Consider the following 25287-nt stretch of genomic DNA (forward strand, 5'->3'; position numbering starts at 1 on the left):
TGTTGATGATATAATATATATGAGCTCGTCTTCTTCTCTTATTGATGAGTTTAGAGTTTGTATGAAGAAAAAATTTGAGATGTCTGATTTAGGTCTATTGCATTATTTCCTTGGACGGGAGGTGAAACAAGCTAAAGACAGGATAATTGTTTCACAAAAGAAATATGCAACTGATCTTCTAAAGAGATTTAACATGCTCAATTGAAAAGTTATAGCCACCCTTATGAATGTGAATGAGAAATTGCAGCTTGAAAATGGTACTAAACCAACAAATGCAAGATATTTAAAAAACTTAGTGGGAGGTCTGATATATTTAACTCATACTCAATCAGATATAGCTTTTTTAGTTGGAGTAATTTCCAAGTTTATGCACTCTCCCTCAAAGCATCATCTTGGAGCAGCAAAGAGAGTCTTGTGTTTCATAGCTAGAACACTTGAATTTGGATTGTGGTATGATCATGTTTTAGATTTCAAGTTGACCTAATTCATTGATAGTGATTGGGCAGGGTGTTTGGATGATAGAAATAGCACTTCAAGATATACTTTTAGTCTTGGATCAGGTGCCATCTCCTGGAGTTCAAAAGAAACAAGCAACAACAACATTGTCATCTTTAGAAGTTGAGTGTATAGTTGTAACTTCATCAGCGTGTCAAGCTATATGGTTACAAAGGGTACTTGCAGAGCTTAATCAAAAGCTAAAAGGAGTAGTCGAGATTTATTGTGACAATAAATCTGCAATAGCTATGACCAAGAATCCAGCTTTTCATAGCAAAACAAAGCATATAGGCATTCATGTTCATTTCATTTGAGATCTTGTGATAGGTTTGAAATGGTATGGCACCGACCCAAGAGGGGGGTGAATTGGGTTATTTAAAAATTAGCTTGAAAACTTAAAATCTTTTTCAAAACAAATAAGAATATAATGCAAGTGAGAATTATTGAAATGCTTGAAATAATAAATAAACAAAAAGCATAAACAAGAGATGAACACAAGGATTTATAGTGGTTTAGCTTAAACCAACCCTAATCTACTACCTTAACTCCTCACTAAGGATTTTAAACTCAATCCACTAAAACCTCTACTTAAACCAAGTAGATCCTCTAGTCTAAGACTATGAATTACAACCTCCTACTTATACAAGTAGGCCTTCTAGCTACACAAGCTAGGAAATATAAGCAATGTTTACTAGAGAGAGAAATCTAAGAGATGAATCTCTTAGTTACAAAAATCTCTCAAATAAAACAAAAGGCTTGAATGATAAAATACAAATTAAGATCAAAGCATTTGAGAGAAAATTATCAAAGCACAAATACAATTTGAGAAGATGTAAATAATTTGTAAGCTCACTTCACTTTATTCCCACTCATTTGCCTTCTCTAGATCATTCTTGATGTGTATTTATAGGTGTCCCACAAGGTTCAATAGAAATATAGCCGTTTGGAGCCGTTGGGATTTGAAAAAATAGCCGTTGAAGGCATTATGCGAACAGATCTATTGACAAATGAGATAAAATTGTCAACAGTTTGATGAAAAAATATTCTGTCTGTCGACAGTTGCATATAAACTATTGACAAATGCTTGTCAAATTGTTGACAGTTTCATGGAATTACAAGGAATGATTTCTTTTAATTTAAAACATATTTTATCAATTAAAAATACAATATTCCAAAATGCAATAAGAAATTTATCACGGGATATTTTGGCATTAGATTTAATTTTCATTCAACAATTTTGATCAAATAGAAATATTATATTTCAATTGTCATCAATATTTAATTGTATGATGAAATTAATTTTGGTGCTTAATGAATCATATAAAAGAATTTTAGAGCACTAAGATAATAACCATAGATAAAATAATTTCATCATCAAGATACAATTGATTTTTATCATCTAAAGTATATCAAAGATAAAATATCAATCTATCAAGAACATAAAGATGGTCTTTTGTCTTTGGAAAATTTTTACTTAATTTATCCAATGATTTAAAGCCAATTTGTAAAAATCATTTAGGAGATTCTTTTAAATCTAAATACTTGTTTGTGTAAATCTCAATCTATATAAAATTATAGATAATTTGATTTTTATTTTAACAAAGCACTTGAAATTGATTTTTGTTTTCAAATCATATACTTTGAGTTAGAGTATAAAATCATTTGATATTTTTCATTATCAAAACTAAACATAAGAGTAAAACATCATCTTGTAGCAGAAGGACTAGTCATTTTGAAGTACTGCAATACAAATGAGCAAGTGGCCGACATTTTCACAAAATGACTCCCTCATGGAAATCATGTTTACTTTAGGTCTCAGCTTAGTGTTTGTAAGTTGGAATCAATGGGGATTGTTGAAAATTGATTCAACTGCTGTTGACCTAGTCTTTTATTAGTTGTAAACTTTCATATTTTTTCTATTTAGTTGGGATATGGTTCCTTATTTTTCTATTTCTAGTTGAGCCAAAAGGCAACTTTGGTTGAGTCATAATAATCGGTTCTTCTGTTAGTCACGTATCTTTTGTAATGTCTATTTAAAGGCATTTTGAATTGTTAAATAAGATGTAGAGCAAGATTTTTGCAAATTAATTTATTTGTGCTCACCAACTCTTTGATAAACTTCTACAAAAGCTATCATTTATTTTTTGGCTTTGTTTTCTCTTTACAACTTCACAAACTCTAACACAAATAGGGGTCATGAATTTCTACTAAATCATCGGGCTATAGAAAACAAAGGTCCATTGAAGGTAAAGATTGAATGGGGAACGAACCCTAACTCAATAAAGAAATCCTACAACAAAAGCTACTTTTCCCTGTCAAAAATACAAAGGAAAAAGCCACTTATGCATAGAAACCTCAAAAGGGTGTTGTTTTGGCGTTTCTTACACCTTTTCAAGAAACATCAAAAAAGCATTTTTGGGTCATTTCCATAATTTGAGAAGCGTTTTGGGGTTGTCTTATTATATTGAAAACATGTTTTTGATTTATAAACGTGTTTTTGTTCTGCGATCATGTTAGAGACAAACAATTCTGTCTCTGCCATCTTGGGACTACATTAGAGATAAAAGCAACTTGTATTTATGTTTGCTTGAATGAATGATGGAATTTATCTTTATGTTTGATTGAATAATTTTTTTATAATGTTCTATATTAAAAATTATATTTACGAGAAGGCCTAATATTTTTTTTTATTTACTCATTTCCAATGCATTTCTATTTCCTTCTCTTTTGAAAATATCACTTCCACGTTTTTGTTTTATATTGTATTTGTTTTTCATTTCCGTTTTTGTGCAATTTAGGAAAGAGTGGAAAATATTTAATGTGTCATGAACCAAGATCCACCAAACAAAAGTCCAAAACCTAAGAAAATAAAAACCCAAAGGGGCAAAAAGGTTGTCAAAATAAGGCTTAAAAGACCTAGAGGTTTATTGAAGACTTAGGAGTCTCCTGAAAAGGTTGTCGCAAAGGAAAGCAAAAGGAGGAACCAGGAGACTTCTTGGAGACCTTTCTCGAGGTATTCCCAATGAAGAAATGCAAACAATATAATTTTGAAAATCTCTTAAAAAATCTCACAAATGATAAGGTTTATCTGCAAGAGTCCAAATCCTAATTGCTATCAAACTATCAAGAATATTTATCACAAACCTCAAAACTCCTCTATAAATAGATGAGCTCATATTCAGAAAACGTATACTACTAATACTAATTCAAAAGTCTTAAAAATCCTTCAATATTTTTAAGAATTTGACTTAAGTATCAGAGGGTTTGCATAGAAAATGTCTTATGTCTCTTAATCATTTTCTTTCTTACAAACTCCTGATAGCTTGAAAATGATTCCTCGACATCTAAATATTATTATTGTATTCAGACAACAATAGTTTGAAAATTATAATCTCTTCATGGATTACATATATATACACAAGTGTAAGTTAAAATGATATAATACTTTAGGATTTTAGTATAAATTGATCAAGTTAAATTAAGTTTCAATCATAAGAGTCTCTCAAGCTCTGTGAGAATCCTGCGCAAAAAAAAAAAAAAAAAAAAAAAGGGTAGGAAGTCCCTCTCGCGGCCGAGGCGCGAGGACTCGGCCGGCGCGGCCTCAGCCCTCGCGCGGCCGAGGCGCGAGGGCTCGGCCAGCGCGGCCTCGGCCCGCCCGCGCGGGTAAGCCGCGCGGCCTGCTCCAAACGTGGCTGAGACCTCTGGTCTCGGCCACACAAATGAGAAACCATATTAAAAAAAAAAGGAAGATGAGAGATCTCTTACCTTTTTGCTTCACCCCAAGTATGTTTTCACTCCAATAGTGTTTGTGAGGAGGGGACCATCCCCACCCCCCTTTTTATAGAATTCTTGGAGGGCCATGGGGAGTGGGGATGGGATGTTTAGTTGGGAAGCGAGCCAACAAAACCAATAATAGAGCTCTTTAATCTTATTCATTTATTTTTTTTGTAAAATCTCTTTTTTCAGGAAAACTGAGAAGACTACTCCTTCAGCTGCCCGAGCTCCTCTCCCTCGCAGCTCAAGGAGTTGGGGGGGCAAGTGATGAGGGAATATTTTACTAAGAGCAAAAATACTATACTACCCTTGGAGATCTCCAATGTGGTGCCGCCACGTGCCTGCCCCAATAAGTGCCACGTGTCACCTATATCTTCATCATTCATCTCATATTTGATTTTGAACGAGGTTGACCCAGTCAACCGAGATTCTCTCCAACGTCCGGTTCAAGACTTATCTTATCTCTTCAATGTGTGCTTTACCCCATCTTTAAATAGATATCGACTTCTACAGGTACGGATCATCTGACTCCTAGTTCATTTTCCATTTTGGGCATATTTCTTCTACTGACTTGAGCGTCGAAGTTCTCCCGGGGGATTACAGCCCCGCCCCTGCAGGTACTCGGTTCGAGACAGACCTCGGTGATCGGTCCAGTATCATCAGTTCACATTCTAAAATTTTTCCTTTCTTCTTTGACGATGAACTCTTGGCAAGATAAGCTCCCTCCACCGTCTTTTTCCTTTCTTCATTTCTCATAATCTTTCTTTGCTCCTGAGCTTGCAAGACTCCGATTAATTCTGCCAATGTAATTTGGCTAATGTCCCTTGAATCTTCAAGGGAGGAGATTTTTGCCTCAAACCTCTCAGATAGGCTTATCAAGACTTTCTCTACGATCCTGCAGTCAGGTAGCTCTTCTCCCATAAGTCTAATTTTATTTACCACCATCATTAGTTTTTCAGAGAACTCTTGGATTATATCATTTTCATTCATTCTAAGAATCTCAAAATTTCTTTTGAGATTCAACACTTGTATTCTCTTCGTTCTAGCATTCCCTTGATATAGCTCTTTCAATACATCCCATGCTTCCTTAGCCGTTTCACAAGCCATGATTCTTGAGAAAATTGATTCAGAGACAGTAGCGTATAATTGAGATAAAGTCCTCGGAGCTTTAGCTTTTGCTTCTTCATGAGCTCTGATTTGATTGAGCGTAGGATTGTTGCCAAGTAGATGTATCTCCCTTTCACTTTCGATCCACTGCCATAAACTAAGACCTCTCAAATGAGCTTTCATTTTGACAGCCCATACTTGATAATTTTCTCATAAAAAACTGGTGGTGAAAGAGATGATGTGTTGGTGGAAGCTATAGAAATAAAGAAAGCGTTGATGGGTTCTCTCTCACAGGCCCCTTAAGATCATTGAATGCTCTGATACCACTCTTGGAATTTTAGAGACATTGGTAGCTATGAAGTTAACGAACAAAAGCTATAGAAAGAAAAAAAACATGAATGTAAAGGCTGTAACCTCATTATTTTTATTCACATCACCATATCTTTAAATAGGCAATACATTTCAACTGAATAACAAGAAAATAGAATTTACTATTGGACTTAAATTTAAAAACAATGAAATTATCTCAACACACTAAATCAGTAAATAGAATTTTGACTCAATCAACCCACTAAATCAGCAACTTTGAATCATTATTCAACAATCTTCTAATCTCATACAGCATGAGCGTAAAGCTTGTATTGTTTGGAACAGAGCTATACCCCCTCAAATATTCTTGTTATTGCTCTCCTAAATATTTCCATCTCTTTTCTAGTGAATTTGAGCTCTTAATAAAGTTTATAGTGCATTGGTGTAACTTTAAATGTTTGTATCTATGTTTTCTAATATCATTTTACCCGAATTTTTTAATCAATGGGAGAGGTCTTTCAAAATGTGACGGGTACTCTTTAAAATTTGCTAAACCTCAAGAATGGTCAATGTAATTGACTAAAAAACATACCACAAATTTGCTAAGTTCATAAGAAATCTCAGTTCTAATTCTTATGATTTTAAAAGAACGATAGAGATTAGACGCTTTACAAAAATAGGTCACACTCAATTTTCTTTTATTGAATTGGAATAAACTGTTCCATTACTTTCTTTTGTACGTTAATCCGTGTTCTGTTTCTGCTATTTTATTAGTTAATTTCTTACCATGTCTACTGTTAATATCGCGTTGAACCTTCAGGGGCATAACCTGATTGCGGTCACTATGTCAAATTTGAATATATAAATGCAGTCACCACCTAAACAGTCCAAATTTTATAAATCAAGTCCACAAGGCTAAGAGAAACTTGTAAGCATTGAAATAGGGGTTAACCAAAAAGGTCATTGTGCGTTACAATTGTGATTTCTATATAGCTGGTTTGAGTAGATAATACATCTTCTTATGATCAATTGATCTGGACTCTGACAAAACAGGATTTGCAAGGGCAGAGCCTATTGTCCTGCAACCGAAAAGCAACTCTAACCAAACAAACCCTGTTGTCCTCCTCCACTATTCACCTTGCTTGGCATCCTTAGTTTTCCATGAAGGAGAGGTGCACGAAGAGGCTGGAGATGATGATTGATGAAGACATCCCATGCACTGTATCCAAATTTAGAGTGGTTATATTAGATGTTATGGTATCATGGTTGCATATGTAGAATGTTTTTGATGGAGGAGGAGTTGTAGATTCCAAATAGGGGCTGGATGCAGCAGCCTCCTCTGGGTTTGTCTACAGTGCTCCACACTCTCAAAACCCTATTAAGGACAATATGCAATGCCACTCATTGCTCATTCGTAACACTTCTATTAAGGATTTCTTTGACTAAACAGCCACTTAATAGCATTACCATACCAAAACAGAGAAGTTCTCCAATAATCAAATTCGCCGGTCTAGTCTACTTCCTTGGTGGTGAAGAAGTCTAGTTTATTTTTGTAGAAGGCCACCTAACATTATACACGCAAAAAGATATAACTAAACCATAATGCCATGCCAGTATAATGAGGTAGTGTCATATCTGGTTGGTTGCACTCAATATTTTCTCACTTGCTTGGCCGACCAGCTTCTTTGTCGTAAATTCGGTTGCAGATATACACAAAATCGTCTATGCTGCCGCCGCCGCAAGCTCTGTCGTTGCAGCCACTGGCACCGCCAGCACCTTCTTGGGGAGGCTTGATTCTGGATTGGCAAGCTTTCGCCATGTCCACTTCCACTTTGCTGATGATACCTGCAGGGAAGAGAATGCTTTCTTGGAGCATGGATTGGCAAGACATTCACAAGCCTAGCTTAAACTTTTAACTGTCCTGTTTGAACATTTTCTCCATGTTCTGATGATCAATATCCCAACAAAGTTTCTATCTACAAATCATTCTCCTATTTAGAGGTCAAAAGAGCACTGATGCCTGAATTTGGAATTTTTGACTTCCAACTTCTGGCTTCCCTATTCCCTGGAAGTGTATCTGCACAAGCAACAATCTAGACCTTAAAGACCTGCTACTTTTTGTTTCACTATCCTCACTGTCCGAAACAATCATGGCACCCAACTTCACATCTTTTCTCCAACAATTTTAGTTTTTACGCAATTGGTTACACTAATTTGATAGTTTAGAACATTGAGAGTATTATACAACTAAGAATATCTTTGAGCTATTGTGAGATGCGAGCCCCGTACCACAAAGGCTACAAGAATTGCATTTATATTTTGTTTATCAATGAGGTATAGAAAATGGAGCTTAAATGGTGTATTTGATAAATTATTATCAACAGTGGATTTGTATGTGGATTGTTGATTTTCCATAACCTGATAAACTGCCACATACCTCACATATCCTTGAGTTTATTTACCTGAACATAGACTTAATTGTGAGTCTTAGAAACTCCCTAGCCTTTTTCCTACATTGGGGGAGAGATAGCTTGCTCTGGGGAAATTAATAACTTTTCTCCGCTCCAAGTATTCAAATTTGAATTGCTTCCTTTGGGGAAGGTGTGCGTAGAGTTCGAAGGGCTGCCAAAACTCAAAGACTTTACCCTAGTTCACTACAATCCAAGAACAAGGGTTTCAGGTAAAATCAGATATTCACTCAACCATAACTAGTGGTGGAGGATGTCAGTAAAATTATATCCTGTTTCATTGGCGTACTCCTTTTTTCCCCTCTTTTGTTTTGTGGTCATGTTTATTTTTTGAAGTTTTATTGGTTTGTTGTTTTGGCTTGTTTACACATTGTTTTTAACTATGTTGGTTTCTGGATGTGCCAAGAGAAACACATCACTTGATTCCAGAGTATTAGGCTTGAAGTAGGATATGCCTCACTTGTGCTGGAGCTTTGCTTAATTCCAGCCATTGTAAAGCAGCCCTTTACACATCTATTTGTGGCAAAATCAACTGTATGCCTTTTCAAATGTTTGTAATGCACTTCTCTGCTTGTATCTATTATGAAATAAAGGATTTATCATTTGATTTATATATTGAAAAAAAGTCTATAAATGTCGTTTTATTCAAGGTATTTACATTTTTAAAATTTATTACACCACCAAGAACGTCCTATAATTTTATATAGTGATTTATTATAATGTAATAATTCATGTATTTTTCTTTATCAAGAATAACAATATTAACCAGTTATCAAAACTTAAATATTAAAAAAATTTGTTAATAGAATTGATAAATCACAACTAGGATATTATTCGTATTAATGAATTAAAACATTGGTTTAATCAGCAGTAGTTAAATATTAATATATATTAAAAAAATTGTGACGAAAATGTATTTATTTGTCTTAATAGTAAGTGTAAAATAAGTGAAACAATTTTTTCTTAAAAAAATTGAAAACAAGGGTGTGTAATTTAGTCCAATCCGTTGAACCAAACTGAATTAATCCCTTTCATTTGGTCAAATGTTATGTGATTTTGGTTTAAGTTTTTTTTTTTTTATCAAATGGTAAATATATATAAATGATCAAAGTACTGTACAAATACACTGGACAGGCGCAACAAAGACATGAAACATCTAAAGACCCATAGCTAGGGACTCAAAATGGGATAAAACACATGGATACAAAGAAAAGATAACTCGCTATACATTTATTTTGACCCTGAAAATAATAGACTCCACAGATGGAGCTTCACTTTAAAAAATATGAGGGTTCCTTGCTGTCCACAAGTGGTAAACAGCATAAGCGAAAGCGATTCTCTTGGCCTTGTTAAGCCATGAAGACTCACGAGCCTCCTTTTTAATGCATTTATACCCACTAGCCAGCGAAGTCATCGATCTTAGAATGCCAAAGCAGCCCCTAATACAATCCCAAGTCTCTGCACTAACTGGACAATGAAAGAACAGATGCTGGGATGACTCCTCAAACAAACCACAAAGGCCACATCTTCTATCCATGCCCAAGAAGTGCAGTCTGTCCCTAGTAAGAAGCTTGCCTTTAACACCCAGCCACAAAATGATTGGTCAAAGTTTCATTTTACATAGGTTTAAATTTAGTTTTACAGAGACCCATACCACTTAAATTTAGCATTTAACATTTACTAAAAACAATACTATTTCAACAAGTTTGTTGATAATGTTAAACTCCAAATTAACGGAAGGGGTTAATTGAAACACACACACAGAGAGCCCCAAATGTTAAATTTAAATCACAGAGAATATCAATAAAAAATGACACAAACTGTAAGAAATTTGAGTAGAATTTACTTGGCTTTTTTGAATGCATAAATCAAAAGGTAAACATTTTATTTAAAAAGAGACATGAGAAGAAGAGAATAAAACAGGTTGTATAGACATATGAAAAGGCAGAGTTGATTTTATCAGTCATAGATAGATATACAACCTGGTTGGAGAAGAGTGCCTAAACTGATCAGAAGCTAATATCCATCTGGCTATGAGTTTGATCAACAGATAGATCATAACAGCAATCTTAGAAGTAGCAACGGACAAGTTTGTTGTCAGAAGTGATTTTATCCAGCTGCTGCAGATGCAACCCTCTATCCATCACTTGTTAATTGAAGCCACACATCTAGAAGAAACACTGTAACCAGAACCCCAAATTACTGAGTAGGTGATGTACCCTCTCGCAAGCAACAAAGCACCTGTAATTGTCGCTACAACAATCAGAGGAGAATAGATTGATGAGCAAACCGTTGGATGAAAACAATAAGCGGTCCCTGTGCTTCCACCTGTCAGACAACACAAATTCAATAAAAACACAACAGAGTCAGTACATGTGAAGTTCCCTGTCCAAGAATCTAAATGTAGATGTCACGTATTGAAATGAAATTTATCTGCTGGTGCTCAATAGGGTGTTTCTAATTTCTAAACCACATCACTCTATACAAAATTGATTACAAATCCCAAAATTGGTTTTCTTCCAATATGAAGTCGTGGATCATCTCTCAACACATCTAGAAGCCAGTTTAATTAAGAAGCATGGAACAAATACAAACAACAAGCTAATACGCTTCAAGAAAAAAAGATGGCATATGCCATTGGCAGCTGTTCCTATGCAAGGCATCGATTCACTTGCAATGTTGCCTTTATGGAAAAATTCAGGTGGGCTGTTCCTACGCAAGGCATCGATTCACTTGCAATGTTGCCTTTATGGAAAAATTCAGGTGGGCTGTTCCTACGCAAGGCATCGATTCACTTGCATATGCCATTGGCAGCTGTCAACGTTGCTAAAGTGAAGATTGAGTTGATAAAAATGAAGTCTTGGGTCTTCTGGGCTTTGTTAAAAATTCTGGGAACTTGCTGGTGGCTTCTTGGAAGTTGTTCTCCCTATTTCCGATACTACACTTTCTTTCTTCTTCAGGCCGATTGAAGGTTGTTGCTGCCGGGAAATCTAACATGGAAGGCATGCTTATTTCAGTTGTCCAAAAACTTGCTGTTATAGCAGGTAATCTAATAGCAAAAGAAGGCTCACGTTTGTCTGAGTTGAAAGAAAACATTGGATCGGAGATGAGATGAGTTGTTTTCAATCTTTCTTGGAAGATGCTGATGCAGTAGAGTCAGAAAGCAGAGGATTGGCTGACTTCATCAGGAGCATTTGGGATGTTGCTTATGATTTGCAGGATATCATGGAAACGTACTTCCCTAAGCTATCACCACTTAGAAGGAATGACTGGAAGGGGTGTCTTGGTTGGTTTTTGAAAGCCAAAACTGTTTGTGACTTTGTTGTAGGCGCCCCTAACCAGGGACCCACAACAAGATGACATAAATGCCAAAACCTATTAAAACATTACACATCCTTCTTGACATTGACAACGGAAGCCACACTCATACATTCTTACTCATAAACTAACACAAAAGTGTTCACATGCTCGCATAAACAAGAACAACTTAATATTACACACCACATCAGGGTCCATAATCCCATCATATCCCCTCGGGGTACAATCTAAAACATAAACAAGCATAATTTAATATTACACAACACAAACACCCCCAGGGACCTTTGATTGAGACGGCTTTGTACACACTGCTACCCCAAGGATCCTGACTCATTTGGCTCGCTCTCTACTTTAACCTTACCCTTACTTGGAATGATGCAAGCAAACATGAGCCACAAGGCCCAGCAAGTATAACTAGAAGAAAGCGAGCATAAGAGTTATGAGTATCAAGAAGCAAAAGAGACATGAATGCCATTTAGGGTACTTTCACATGATAAAATGATGATACATGCATCCATGCTCATATGCAATACTTTTTAGAACTATAAACATGGGACCGAAGTCCGAAACCTTGGGATCGAAGTCCATAACATAAACTTAGGACCGAAGTCCAACTTTGAGCTCAACATTTTCTCTGTGGATATATCCTGCGGACTTGGCCGCTGCGCGCATCATGAGGCCTTTACACATTCATTTAAAAACCATTTTCATGCACATGCTTCATGCATCCTCATAGCATGCATATTTATAATAGCTTCTCATACATAATTGGCATGCAATTAATGAAACAATATGCACAATGGGACAACATTCATGCAAGACAACATCAAACTCTTGCATGTCCACAATAAAGCATCATTCCCAAGAAAAGATAGGGTGATACAAACCCTATTTGAGATTCAATAGGTATAAATGTAAATCATAGAATAACATGCATATTCATAATAGCTTCTCATATATAACTGACATGAAATTAATGAAGCAAGATACAAAATGGGACAACATTTATGCAAGACAACATCAAACCCTTGCATGTCCACAATAAAGCATCATTCCCAAAGAAAGATAGGGTGATACAAACCCTATTTGAGATTCAATAGGTATAAATGTAAATCATTGAATAATTTACTGGAAAAGGGAAAATAACTTGTAAAATAGGAAAATATCATGGAATTTAGAAATTAAGTGGTAGGATCTTGCAATGACAAGAGTTAGAAAATAGAACTTGCAATTTAAAACATAACTTGAGAAAAGAGGAACTGACTTGTAAAATAGGAGAAGAACTTGCAATTTAAAAGATCAGGGACTAAGAGCTTGCATTTTAATAAGAAAACTGAGATCTTGCCTCGTAGATGGAACAAAGAGGAAGAAGAACTTGCCTTCATAGAACTTAAAAACATGCACTAGAGAAGAGTGATGAACTGAACTTGCATATTAATAAAAACTGAGACCTTGCTTCTTAATTGACAAGAGGAAGAAGAACTTGCAAAAACTAGGAAAAGAACTTGTCTTAAATATCTTCTTAATTCTTGCCGCATACCGGGGTTGCTATGCCACAGCCCAACCTTACACACAGAATTTCCCTTAATTCTCCAAAATTTTTCCATAATTTCTCCCCAAAACTACCCCCCTAAAATCCTCCATTTCACTCAATGAAATGGCCTATTTATAAGCCAAGGGGAAGGGAAGGCCGTGGGAGAAAATTCCCCCCCCCCCCCCTTTTTTTTTTTTGAGGAAAATCAGTGCTGGACACGTGGGCACCCTCGGCCGCGTGCGCGCCTGGCCTAGCTGCTCTAAATTTCACCTTTTTTTTTTTTTTTCAAATCACCATAAAATACTTATTTTCTTTAAAATTTTCCCAAATCCAATAATATCCTCAAATAATTATTTTTAATCCTAAAAACATATCAAACTTAATATTAATCTCCATAAAACCTCACATAACTTGATAAATTACCTTAAAACCCATAAATTAATTATTTTACTTAAATCATCAAATCACTTCAAATGCCGAAATTAAAAATTGCCAATTATCTCAAATTTCGAGATGTTACATTTGTAGTGGAGATTGAAGAAATAAAACGAAGGGCAGTGGATATGAAATGCCGGAGAGAGACTTATCAAGTCCTAGATGCAAGTGGTTGTCCTGGAAAATAGGGATGGGATCCAAGAAGAACTTTTCCTCACATTGACGAAGAAAATGTTGTTGGTATGGAAAAACACATTAAGGAATTGGTGGCCAAAGTGTCGGATCAAGATTCAGAGCATCGTGTGATCTCAATTACAGGCATGGCCAGTCTAGGCAAGACAACACTGGCTAGAAAGGTATATAATTCTATTCGACAAAGATTTCAACATTCAGCTTGGATTTATGTCCCTCGACAACCAAACCCAAATGAACTTTTACATGATATAGCAAGGTGAGTTGGCTTGACGGAGGAGGAGAGCAAACAGGACTTGAAGGGTATTTTTTTTGCATTTTAAGCCTAAAAAGGTATCAATAGTAATTGATGATATATGATAGATTGAACCATGGGATGCTTTAAAAAATGGCATTCCTGTTAATTCCATGAATGACAGTAGAATAATCATCACTTCCCGATGGAAAGATACATGTGTACAAATTGGTGGGCAAAATTTTTTTATATGAATTGCAACCCTTAGACAAAGAAAAGAGTAGAGAGCTATTATTCAAAATGGTTATGGCTGCCCCACAAGACAATGATGAAGATGGCGATCCATCACAATTGGAAAACATTGGTGAGAAAATACTAAAGAGATGTGGCAATGTGCCGCTTGCAATAGTAGTTCTAGCAGGCTTCTTGTTATCAAGACGGAGAAGCATACATGCATGGAAAGGGGTATTAGAGAGTATAGGTAAAGATGAAAACCAATGTTCAAAAATCTTTGCTTTGAGCTACAAGGATTTACCTTCAATGTTGAAACCATGTTTTTTATACTTTGGTCTATTTCCAGAGGATCACGAAATTTCCGCATTCAAACTAATCAATTTATGGGAAGCTAAAGGATTTATAAATGGCAGTGGAGTAAGGGTGGTTGAGGATGTGGGGCAAGATTACCTAAATCACTTAGTTGGTAGAAACCTAATTCAAGTTGTTGAGAGGAGGTTCAATGGGACAGTTAGATTTCGTCGTAGTCACGATATCTTGCACGACCTTTGCATGAGGAAGGATAGATATCATGAATACAAAATCTCTAAATTCTGACTGGTGGAATTGCTCAGTATCAAAATCTATTGCATGATGATCAAAGTCTTTTCTGTTGGAATTAAAATGGCTAATAGTTGAATTTTTTGACACTTGCCTTTTAACTTTAGAAATGACTGACACTTGAAGCCCAAAGACCAATGGACCCAAATATAGTGCTTAGAGGTTGGTTGGCCATTTGAATCATCCAATGAGATTGCAAATGAAATCATACTTTAATTTGTAAGTGCAGATATTTATTGGTTAAGATCAAACAACTTGCGTGATGTGTATTAGTCATTTAATTTTATTTCCTTTCTTTTTGTTTTTTGGTCAAATAATAATAGAAAGAGTAAATTTCACACACCATCCTTAAGATTTGATTAAATTATATTGATTATTCATTTATTTTTTAAAAATGTCATCTTGCCTTCCCGTGCTTATACTAACCCAAGCACTCTCTCTCCCCCCTTTTGCCATCCTTTCTAAGAAATTTGCTCTAGCAAACAGACTAGTAGTTTCCTTTGTACTCTACTTTCACTTTGACTTCTCCTCTCATCTCCCCCCTATCATTGCTTTCTCTCTTCCTTGTTTGATGACAATTAAAGTTATTGTTGAATAGACATCGTGAAAGCCAAAGAGGGTTTTTGGTAAGGCCATCGACAACAATGATAATGGTGATATAGATATATATATATATAAATATATATGTATTTGTCTATCTCTCTCTTGTCTTTGTATCTCTAATTTGGGTTTCAATTGAAACTCATATCAGGTGGGTTCCAATTGTCCACGATTGGCGATAAGAAAGATACCCATCTATCTCTCTCTATGTTTATCTTTCCTTTTATATTCCTTTTTTGTGTACATATCTCTCTTTATAGGTTTCAAGTGATGGGGTTTCTCTCTATCATCAATTCAACAAGAAGGAGAACCCCCCCCCCCCCCCCCCCCCCTCTTTATCTATCTTTCTCCTTCTCTATCTTTGTTTCTTTGGACTCCGATCAAAACCTAGAGCAATAGGGAGAAACTATAAGCTATAATATTACTTGTACAATAATAACAAACAATTACACGTCATGCCCATGAAACTAAAAACTCATGTAAATCACGTAATAAACGCATACCTGGATCCATCAGAAATTAAGCCGTAAAAAGAATTGTCAATCGAAGACGAAAACACCAAAATTTGATCTCTCCCCCTTAACCTCAATCATGATGATGGATATAAAATATAACTGTAATTGTTTTTCTGTGTTGGGTAAGGAAAGACCAAATCCTACTTATAATAATAGAAGTAGTCTCTCATCAAGGCTCTTTAGGAGTTATCCACATCTTTTAAACCAAATAAAATTTTAAAGTAATTAATTATCTTATTAAATCCTTTGATTATCTCATCAGATTAACACCATTATATCTGATATTTGATTTGATTATTTCATCAAATAAACGTCATTATATCTGATAAAATATTTATGTCAACTATATTGTAATATACCAAATAAATGTTACTAATTTATCAAATGAGATATTTTCTATTAATTATCATGTGAGTTACAAGATAATTCTTACAAAAACCCCATCTTTTTTTCTCTCTCTCAATTAGTAAAAAAAAAAAGAGATAGAGGCAGACCCAAGAAGACTTTGGGAGAAACATTAAAGTTTGATATGAAGTGTATGGACCTAAAGTTTGATATGAAGTGTATGACAAAAGACAGAAATACATAGAAGTCTAAAATTCATGTAGCCGACCCTACATAGTGGGATAAATACTGGATATGTTGCTGTTGTTTGTTTATTTTCTTGTTCCGACATAGAGGTAGTCAGGGGCAACTATGGCCACTGACCATCCCAATATTCTTTTTTTTTTAATTTGTGTATAATTATGGTGTATGGGGAGAATAGGGACATTTTTTGAAATTTAAAAAAAAAAAGTTAATATTAGTTAAGTAACAAGGGATTTAGTGTTATGCAATATATAAAGTTAAAAGAAGTCAATAATATATTTAAAATGAGAATACTCAATACAATTTACAAAATCTCAGACATGATGCATTAAATTTACCCTAATAATAACTATTTCAAAGAATTAAATACACTTTATGAATAAATTTATTAGCGTTCACAACGAAATAGGACAAATTTCACATTATCACCGCAGTCCTATTTTTAAAACTAAGGTAGTGATTAATGATAGGTGATAAAGTTAGGGTTCAAATTGTAAGAGTGCTATTTTTAATATTTTTTTAATTTAGTTTGTTTCTCAACCATATAAATTTATGAATTTAACAATACAAGATCAATCATATATACAAGACTTTAAATAAAAAATTCTACTTAAAAATAAAATATTATTAGATGACATTCATACAAACAAACATGTAAGGATACACTAGTAATTAATGTAACTACCCTATCAAACAATTCAAAAAATTTCACCCAGCAAACTATATGTGTTGCTGAAATTTCTCCATTTTAATTAAAAAATAATATTATATTTTGTTATTTCTTCCTTTTGTCTTTTCACATTATCAAAGCCTTTCTATTTTGTTCTTCCACTTTGCACACTCACTTTCCAGAGCTCAAGAAAGTATTGGAGAATGAAGGGTTCCAATACCCAATGCTAATTAGGGATTTTAGTACACTTACAACTCTACATATCCTGATGTCCTCGGCTAATCAAGGGGGAAGAGAGAGAGAGAGAATAATTGTTTCTTTCTTTTTCTCTTTAGGCTTTCTCCAGCGATGGGTTAGCTCTTTGAACATCTCTATCAATCTTAATCTGAAATGGCAAAACTATAGCTTTCAAGTGTGAGTAGAAACAGACAAGAGTTATGTAAACAAAAATTAGCATTCCTTTTCTTTTTGAAATATATGTGAGATATGTTACTGTTGGTTTAGTATTAACATTTATGATTTCCTGATTTGTTCTACCATTGCTATTATGCAGACTTCTTTACATGTGTGAAAGGGGATAACGGGGGCCTAAGGCCAAAAAGCCAACTCTTGGTGGATTCATGCAAGGGTATACCGGTTTTAAAACATTTTCAAAACCAAAACTAATGCACAGCAGAAACGAAAACAAACCTGAACTGGGGATTTTTGACTTTCAAGCTCTGGCTTTCCACTTCCCTGGAAAGCGTTTACGCCCAAGCATCAATCTAGACCTTAAACATCCATCGTTTTCTTCATCACTATCCTCACTGTCCAAAACAATCACAGCTTCAGATAATGGTGGCCTTGCCTCCTGTTCTTTGATCACTCTGGCAAATTTCTCATCATCATATCGCATAAGCTGCTGATTTTCGTCAATTTTGCAATCATTCATTGCAGGCAGGGAATCAGGGTTTGGACAAACAGTGCAGTTATTGCTCCCTAGCAAATAACTTGGAGAATAGGGTGGAAGCTTGTCAGCAATCCCGCCATTGTTCTTACTAGCCTTCGTGCTACAATCATTTGTCACATCACCATAATGCTCGCCAACCTGTGGTGTCAACGGTAACGTGGTTGATTCTGAAGAAAGTCTATTGGGGGTTGGAGCCACATTTTCTTTTTTATCATTTTCTTGACCTTGGGAAGCGCCTAAAAGCCCACAAGACAACTTCTTGCCTGTCAGACCTTGCTTCTTGCATTTTGCATTATTGTTGAACTCAGACCCGGTTCTGTGAGTCCAATCTCTTTTGGGTTGTTCTTGAGTGTGGCTAGTCATAGGTTGTAGGTAGGTCCCATTTGAGACAGTAGCATTGGACTGGGAAGTGAATAGTTGAGGCATGGAATGTAGTTTCACTTTAATATTATCACTTATTTGGACGGACTTACCAGATTTTAGTGAAAGACTCTGGCCATTCCAGCTTGAAGACCAACTACTATTCACATTATCATTTATTGATTTACTATCACCATCATGACGAGGTTGTTTCTCATTGTGGTGACTATCAGCCGAGACTCTAGAGCACTCCGTAGGCGTCATGACAATATCCGGGTAGTTAAACAAGGATGTCTGGTGGGTAGGCACCAAATTCTCCTCAGCATCATATCTTGTCTCCAGAGGACCCAAGGATTCAAGTGATAATTTCCGTTTTGTCCACCTTCGGTTCTCATGATTCTGAAAGTACTCATCCAAGCTCAGTTTGGACTCTTCTTCTGGCCTTTTATCTTCTTTTCGGTTGTGCCCTAGATGATGAATAGGTGCTCCACTGACTCTTTCTTCTGGTTCCTTCTCACGAAATAACCCAGAAGACTCCAAGGACAACTTTCGGTTGATCCCATATAGCTTTTTATGACTTAGAGAGCACTCATCAAGTTCAGTCTTCATGGGATCCGACCCATTAGTTTCCATCTGCAGTAAATTACTACCAATTTAAAGTAAAAAGTATCATAAATTAAGTTAGATCCCAACAAATAAGAGCTAATACGTACCATCCTTTCATCTGATCGAGCTTGAAAGCATTCACCAGTACTATCATGCCCACTTACTCCAGCCCTGGCATATTTCTCTGTCATTGATCGTGCCTTCTGATCAAAGGCCTGTCTGTTATATTTGTACTCCCTGCTCTGCACATTAATACAAACAAGCACAGAATCAGAGAGGTCTTTGATGGTCAGCTAATTACTCCAACAATTTAATCCATGCAGACTTACTGCTTCACACATTAGGCCATCTTCAGGGTTTGGTTCACTAAGTAACAATCCAATGCTCATCAACACAGTCGAAATGTTCAAAGATGGTTGCCATGCACCCTGCTTGGATTGGAATTTGACCGTTGTCATAGATGACCAATGAAAAGGCAAAAAAAAATAACATAGTTGCCCATGAAATATGTAAGAAAATAACTACACTGCTGATTGGTTAAAACGTTTTTCCTCTCAAACTCTCATATTTAGCAGTCTAAACCAAGGGAGGCTGCACAGCAATCACTCGTGAAGGCTGGCCAGTGGCCTCTTGTACCGAGAGTAAAAAATAATAATATAAACAATAAAATTACTCTTTTTTCTTAGCAATTTGCGTTTTCAGATGAACTGATGGTTAAAAATTTGTAATCTAACTCCCTGATCTCAAATTAGGCAACTTTGGCAATTTCTGGGCAGCAAAGTCAAATCAAAGTGTTCAAATTTTTATCGGATAGAAAAGTAAAAAAGTTTTTGGTAGTTGACCATGCTCACAGTTTGGTTCATCTTCAGCTGGGTGTATACTCCACGGCATAAGTTTTCATTGTCATTCTATGAATATTTCACTAGTGGTTTTGGTGATTCCTTGCTATTTCAGATAGCCCAGCTATGCCAAAATTTACTCAGGGGATCTCACTTACGCAAAGCTTCATGAACGAAACTCTATTAATCCTCTCCAGCAGTGCATGAAGCATTGACATGATATTTGTTAAATAAAATGTTCAAGTGCAATTTCAAAAGGACATGGAGCTAGGAATAAAGTTGTATGAATTTGAAGAGAATCAAAAATTGCCCACAATCCCATGGAAGGAAATGCATTCTAAAGAAACTAATAATGGCCTGTCAAAATAAGAGAATAGCTTTGGACATCTCACTAATGGAAGGCTTCAGTGAACAAAATTCAGAGAATTCTCTCTAGCTAAGCAAGTACGTTGCCCACGCCCCCCGCCGGCTACTAAAATATATGTGTTCATACATTATTATAAACAATCCCAAACAATGAATTCATCATGAGTCTGGGAGAAAATCAAGAATATTGTGAAATCAGACAGAAGGGAATACGTTCCTAAAGCTACTGTAACCTCTAATCTAATCAAAAATACTAACAACAGTAATCAAAACCACAGCATCGAACCCGAAGTTTCTCAAAAATGCACCTTAGGAGGAAGGTTGAGAATGTCGAGACAAATCCGGCCTCCAGAGTCGATATTCGGGTGATAGATTGGTGTTGCAAAGGTCACAATTGGAGGCTGAAAGGGGTACCTACAACCACCACCACCTCCAAAGTCCACTTAACTTGTCACCCAAATAAAGCAAAAATCGACAAAACATAAACGATTCTCGAATATAAAGCACTTCCAAACCACACCTTTCGGGTATCTGAATCTTAATCTTGAAAATCCCCTTCGCATAAACAGTTCCTTCGGGACCTTCAATCTCTGATTTCATGAAAACAGAACCAAAAAAGAAACAAAAATAAGAAAACATTGTAATTCCGAACGTTGAATGAAAAAGGCAACTTACGGGCGTCAATGGCGGAGAAAGATGCGGCGGAAGAGAGATCGGAGTCGGCGGAGAGAAGAGGAAAGAGGGCGCCCGGAGGCGGGTCGGTGAGAAGGAGCTTGAGCTCCTTGTGCATTCTCAGGCTGAGCCTCGCCGCCTGAGCCATTTCTGGTCCGTCGAATCAGCTGCTTCCGATCGCTAGGTTTGGGCGCTTTCAAACGAAATCAGTCCGAGAAGGGATGAAGAAAACCGCGGGATAATGGACTGATGCCTTATTAGCCGTCCGATGATCGTAAGCGAAACATTGTCCGTCAGATTGGTATATAAAGCAAAAAATAAAAACACAAAAACTCCCTGTTGAGAGTGGGATTTGAACCCACGCCCTTTCGGACCAGAACCTTAATCTGGCGCCTTAGACCAACTCGGCCATCTCAACACAGCAAGCACCTTTCACATCTCATATTACTAGTTATAAAGGTTTTACAACACACTTCATATGTTTATGTACCAGTGACCTTTAAATAGTTTGATAAATCATGCTAAATGTACATCACTTTTATACATCTTGGACTATATAAGGGAATATTATGACCAAAATATCCATCATCTCACATGCGCCTCATGAGAAATTTTTTTGTCATTGGTACACTTTTATGTAGCCCAAGGTATACACAAAAGTGTACCAATAATATTTTCCTAGTTTGATAGTTGCTTCTCAATGCCACGGACCAAACACAGCCCATTCAGCCCACAACTCAAAGGGGACCCCACAAGTGACATTCAAGTAGACATGGCCACGGTTCATGAACCGCCGGTTCCGGTTCATGAACCGCCGGTTCCGGTTCAAGAAATCTTTGAACCTGAACCGAACCGCCCAAGGGCGGTTTGGGACGGTTCGGTTCCGGTTCCGGTTCGTGCCAGTTCGGTTAACGGTTTGGACCGGTTCGGTCAACGGTTTGAGCCGGTTCGGTCAACGGTTCCGGTTCCGGTTCAAACCGAATTTTTTTAATTTTTTTTAAATATTGTTGTATTCAATTTTGGTCCTTGTTCCGTTGTTCGGTTCGGTTTGGTTTCGATTTTTAATTGTTAAATGTAATTGTAAATATAAATATTCTCAACCATATTTTTAATAAAAAAACACTACTAAAAATTGAAGAAATATAAGTAATAATTTCATTAAAAATAATTAAAACAACTAAACAAGTATGTAATACAAGTAATTAATTTTTACAAATGTGAAAAATAAAAAATAAAAAATAGAATTAGACTTAATTTCATTAAAAAATAATTACAACAAAAATGTAATACAAGTAATTAATTTTTACAAATGTGAAAAAAATAAAATATGGACTTGGATCCTACGCATCTTCATTGGAGTCGGAAGTCGCCGTTGTTGAACCATCATTAACCCATTCGTCAGATGATGATGAATGGATAAGTTCTTCTTGACGTCGCATGTTAGCTCTTTCCCAATCATCGAGGCAAACTTGAGCTTCCAATGATTCTGGAGCCAATCTTGATCTTCTTTCGTCCAAAATGTTGCCTCCACTACTGAATGTTTGTTCAACGGCTACAGTTGAAGCTGGAACTGCAAGAAGTTGACTTGCAATAATTGCAAGAGTTGGAAATGTCTCCTTGTGCCTTTTCCACCACTCCAAAATTTCAAAATTTAAACCTGTATCATCACCAAACTCAAAAACTGTGGTTAGATAAGTTTCGAGCTCTGAATGTGAGCTCGATCTAGGTTTTTTCCTTCTTTGATCTAAAAATTTATGACCCCATTTCATTGGTTGGGAGGAAGAGGAATGCGGAGCCATGGATGGAAATGATTCTTCACTACTAGGAGCAATAACATATGCTTCATATAATTGATTGCATAAAGTTCTAACCTTAGAAATTATAATATTCACATCAATTTCTTCATTATTTTCTAATCCTAACAACGAATAATAGTTAGACAAACACTCAATTAAACCATCAAATTTACACCTAGGATCAAATACCATAGTAACAAGAAAAATTTCAAGAATAAATTGATAATAACGTAACCATTTTTCTCTCATTTCTAAAACAGCATGACAAATTTCTTCAACATTAATTCCTTCCATTAATACACCGGCCACATTCATTGCTTCTATTAAAAATTGATGTGAAGTTGGTTTATAAACACTACTAAGTGTATGAGTAGCATCATTAAAAATTCGTAAAATATTCAAAATTGAACTACAAACATTCCACATAGTTGGAAAAATAGGATATTGTGGAATATAATTTGCTGCAAAAGAACACAATAAATCTTTATATTCAAAAGATTGATTAAGTAATTTAAAAGTTGAGTTCCAACGAGTAGGGACATCTTTTGAAAAACGTTTTGGGGTTTGACCATTGGAGGTGCAAAAATGTGCCCATGCTTTTGCAGTTCGAGGGTGTACCCAAATATAAGAAATAACATTTCTAATTGGATCTAAATAAGAATTAAGTGACTTAATACCATCTTGAACACATAAATTTAAAACATGACATGCACATCTAACATGAAAAAATCTTCCACCAAAATTTGGTTGGCAAATTCTTTTCAATTCATTAATAGAAGTAGTATTAGCCGATGCATTATCAAAAGAAATTGAAAAAATTCTATTAACTAATCTATATTCTTGTAAAATTTGTTGAATTAATCTACAAATATTTTCAGCATTATGACTTTCATCAAAACATCGATACGCAAGAATTCTTTTTTGTAAAACATAATTTTCATCAACCCAATGACAAGTAATACCCATATATGAATGAGTTTGCCAATGATCACTCCAAATATCACTACAAATAGAAACATTAATATTATTGTTTTGAAAATATGTTATCAATTCAATTTTTGAGTTTTTAAACAATTTTAACAAATTCCTTTTCAAAGTATTTCTAGGAATTGATTTAAAACTAGGATTAACAAAGTTTTGACAAAATCGAGTAAAACCTAATTTTTCACCAAAACTAAAAGATAAATGATCAATTGCTACAATTTCAGCTAAACCAGACCTACAATTAGCTTCATTATAATGAAATAATTGAGGAGAGTTTGAAGAGGTAGCAAACCTAGATATTTGTGTTTGATCGCGGCTCAATCCAACCTTGAGCGGGTGCTTTGTTTGCAAATGTCGGGCGAAAGTACCATATCCACCTCCTTGCTTGAATTTGTATACCTGATTACAATAATTACAAGATACATCAAATTTACCATCTCCTTTTGGTGTTTTCTTGAAATGAATATTAAAAATATCAGAAGTAGAAATTTTTCCACCTCCCTTTTGTTGAGTTTCACTCTCTTGTGTTTGAAAATTTTGAGCTTCAAACTCAACATTTTCAACATTTCTACCTTCACTTGCCATTTTTTTGAAAAAAGTATGATAATAAAAAAATATAATAATGATAAAATAATATAGTAACAAGTAATAAATAATTAACAATATAATTGAATAAATTGATAAATAACAAAATGAGAAGATTGAAGAAATTGAAATTAAAATATTAAATGAGAGACAAAATTGAGAGAATAATAGCTTGAGACTTGAGAGAGAGAGAGAGAGAGAGAGAGAAAGTGTGAAAAATGAGTGGGGGAGGGAGGGGTATATATAGATAGGAATTATAAAATTTAAAAAAAAAAAAAAAAAGTTGGCTGGGGGTGGCAGCCAACGGTCCAATTTTGGACCGTTGGGGGGGGGGGCAACGGTCCAAAATTGGACTGTTGGGGGAGGGGGGGAGGGGGGGTGCACGGCCGCACGGGGGGGGGGCCACGGGGGAGGGGGGGGACGGCCGCAGGGGGGGGCCACGGGGGAGGGGGGGCACGGCCGGTTCCGGTTCTCCGGAACCTTGAACCGGAACCGGACCGAATTTCGCCGGTTCGGTCCGGTTCCGGTTCAGGTTCCGGTTCGGCCGGTTCCGGGTCCGGTTCCGGTTCGAACCGCCGGTCCGATTCAATTTTGGCCATGTCTACCTTCAAGCCCTAAAATCTTTTGACAAACACAAATTTTTCTCACCTTTATAGGTAATCGCTTTTTCTGTATTAATATATTATATATTTATATTAACATAATATATAATAATCAAACACCAAATGCTAAATGAAGCCATAGTGTGGAGACAATGTTGATCCATCCCAAATTGAAAGGGCACCTCCCCATTCGTTGTGATATTGTCCCTCGACAAAGTCACGAAAATGTCAATCACAACAGGCCAATGCCCTTTCTTGGAGCATAAAAATAAGTATGCCAAAGACAAAGGAAAGACCTGTTGTTAAAGAACGACTCAGACTCTTGCCATTGAATCAAAACAATATTATATTAACAATAATATTTTCTTATTTATTTCTTAATTTTCTTTGTATGAAAATAAGTTTGATTTGTTATAAATTTTCATTTTATTTATCAAATTCCATCTCAATATTT

General features: G+C 35.7%; 1 protein-coding gene and 1 non-coding gene across 2 annotated transcripts; both read right to left on the minus strand.

Annotated features, from left to right (window-relative positions):
- Positions 1–9240: 9240 nt before the first annotated feature.
- On the minus strand, positions 9241–21120 carry LOC127788129 (uncharacterized). Its single transcript, XM_052316242.1, has 8 exons — positions 20870–21120; positions 20715–20784; positions 20503–20608; positions 19319–19417; positions 19097–19231; positions 17765–19016; positions 10136–10481; positions 9241–9728 (listed from the first exon to the last, which is right to left on the minus strand). The coding sequence occupies exons 1-6, from the start codon at positions 21012–21014 to the stop codon at positions 17787–17789; spliced, it is 1785 nt and encodes a 594-aa protein (XP_052172202.1). The 5' UTR covers positions 21015–21120; the 3' UTR covers positions 9241–9728; positions 10136–10481; positions 17765–17786.
- Positions 21121–21203: 83 nt separating this feature from the next.
- TRNAL-AAG (transfer RNA leucine (anticodon AAG)) lies at positions 21204–21284 on the minus strand. Its single transcript has one exon. It is a non-coding gene; the product is annotated as a tRNA-Leu (tRNA).
- Positions 21285–25287: the final 4003 nt, after the last annotated feature.

This window comes from Diospyros lotus, chromosome 1 (genome assembly GCF_014633365.1).
Source record: "Diospyros lotus cultivar Yz01 chromosome 1, ASM1463336v1, whole genome shotgun sequence".
Lineage (NCBI taxonomy): Eukaryota > Viridiplantae > Streptophyta > Magnoliopsida > Ericales > Ebenaceae > Diospyros > Diospyros lotus.

Coding starts and splice junctions, on each gene's coding strand:
- LOC127788129 (XM_052316242.1), bottom strand. CDS start 21,014: ATGGCTCAGGCGGCGAGGCTCAGCCTGAGAATGCACAAGGAGCTCAAG. Junction 20,609..20,714: donor AAGATTCAGATACCCGAAAG/GTGTGGTTTGGA, acceptor TGGTGGTTGTAG/GTACCCCTTTCAGCCTCCAA. Junction 19,232..19,318: donor ATGGCCTAATGTGTGAAGCA/GTAAGTCTGCAT, acceptor ATTAATGTGCAG/AGCAGGGAGTACAAATATAA.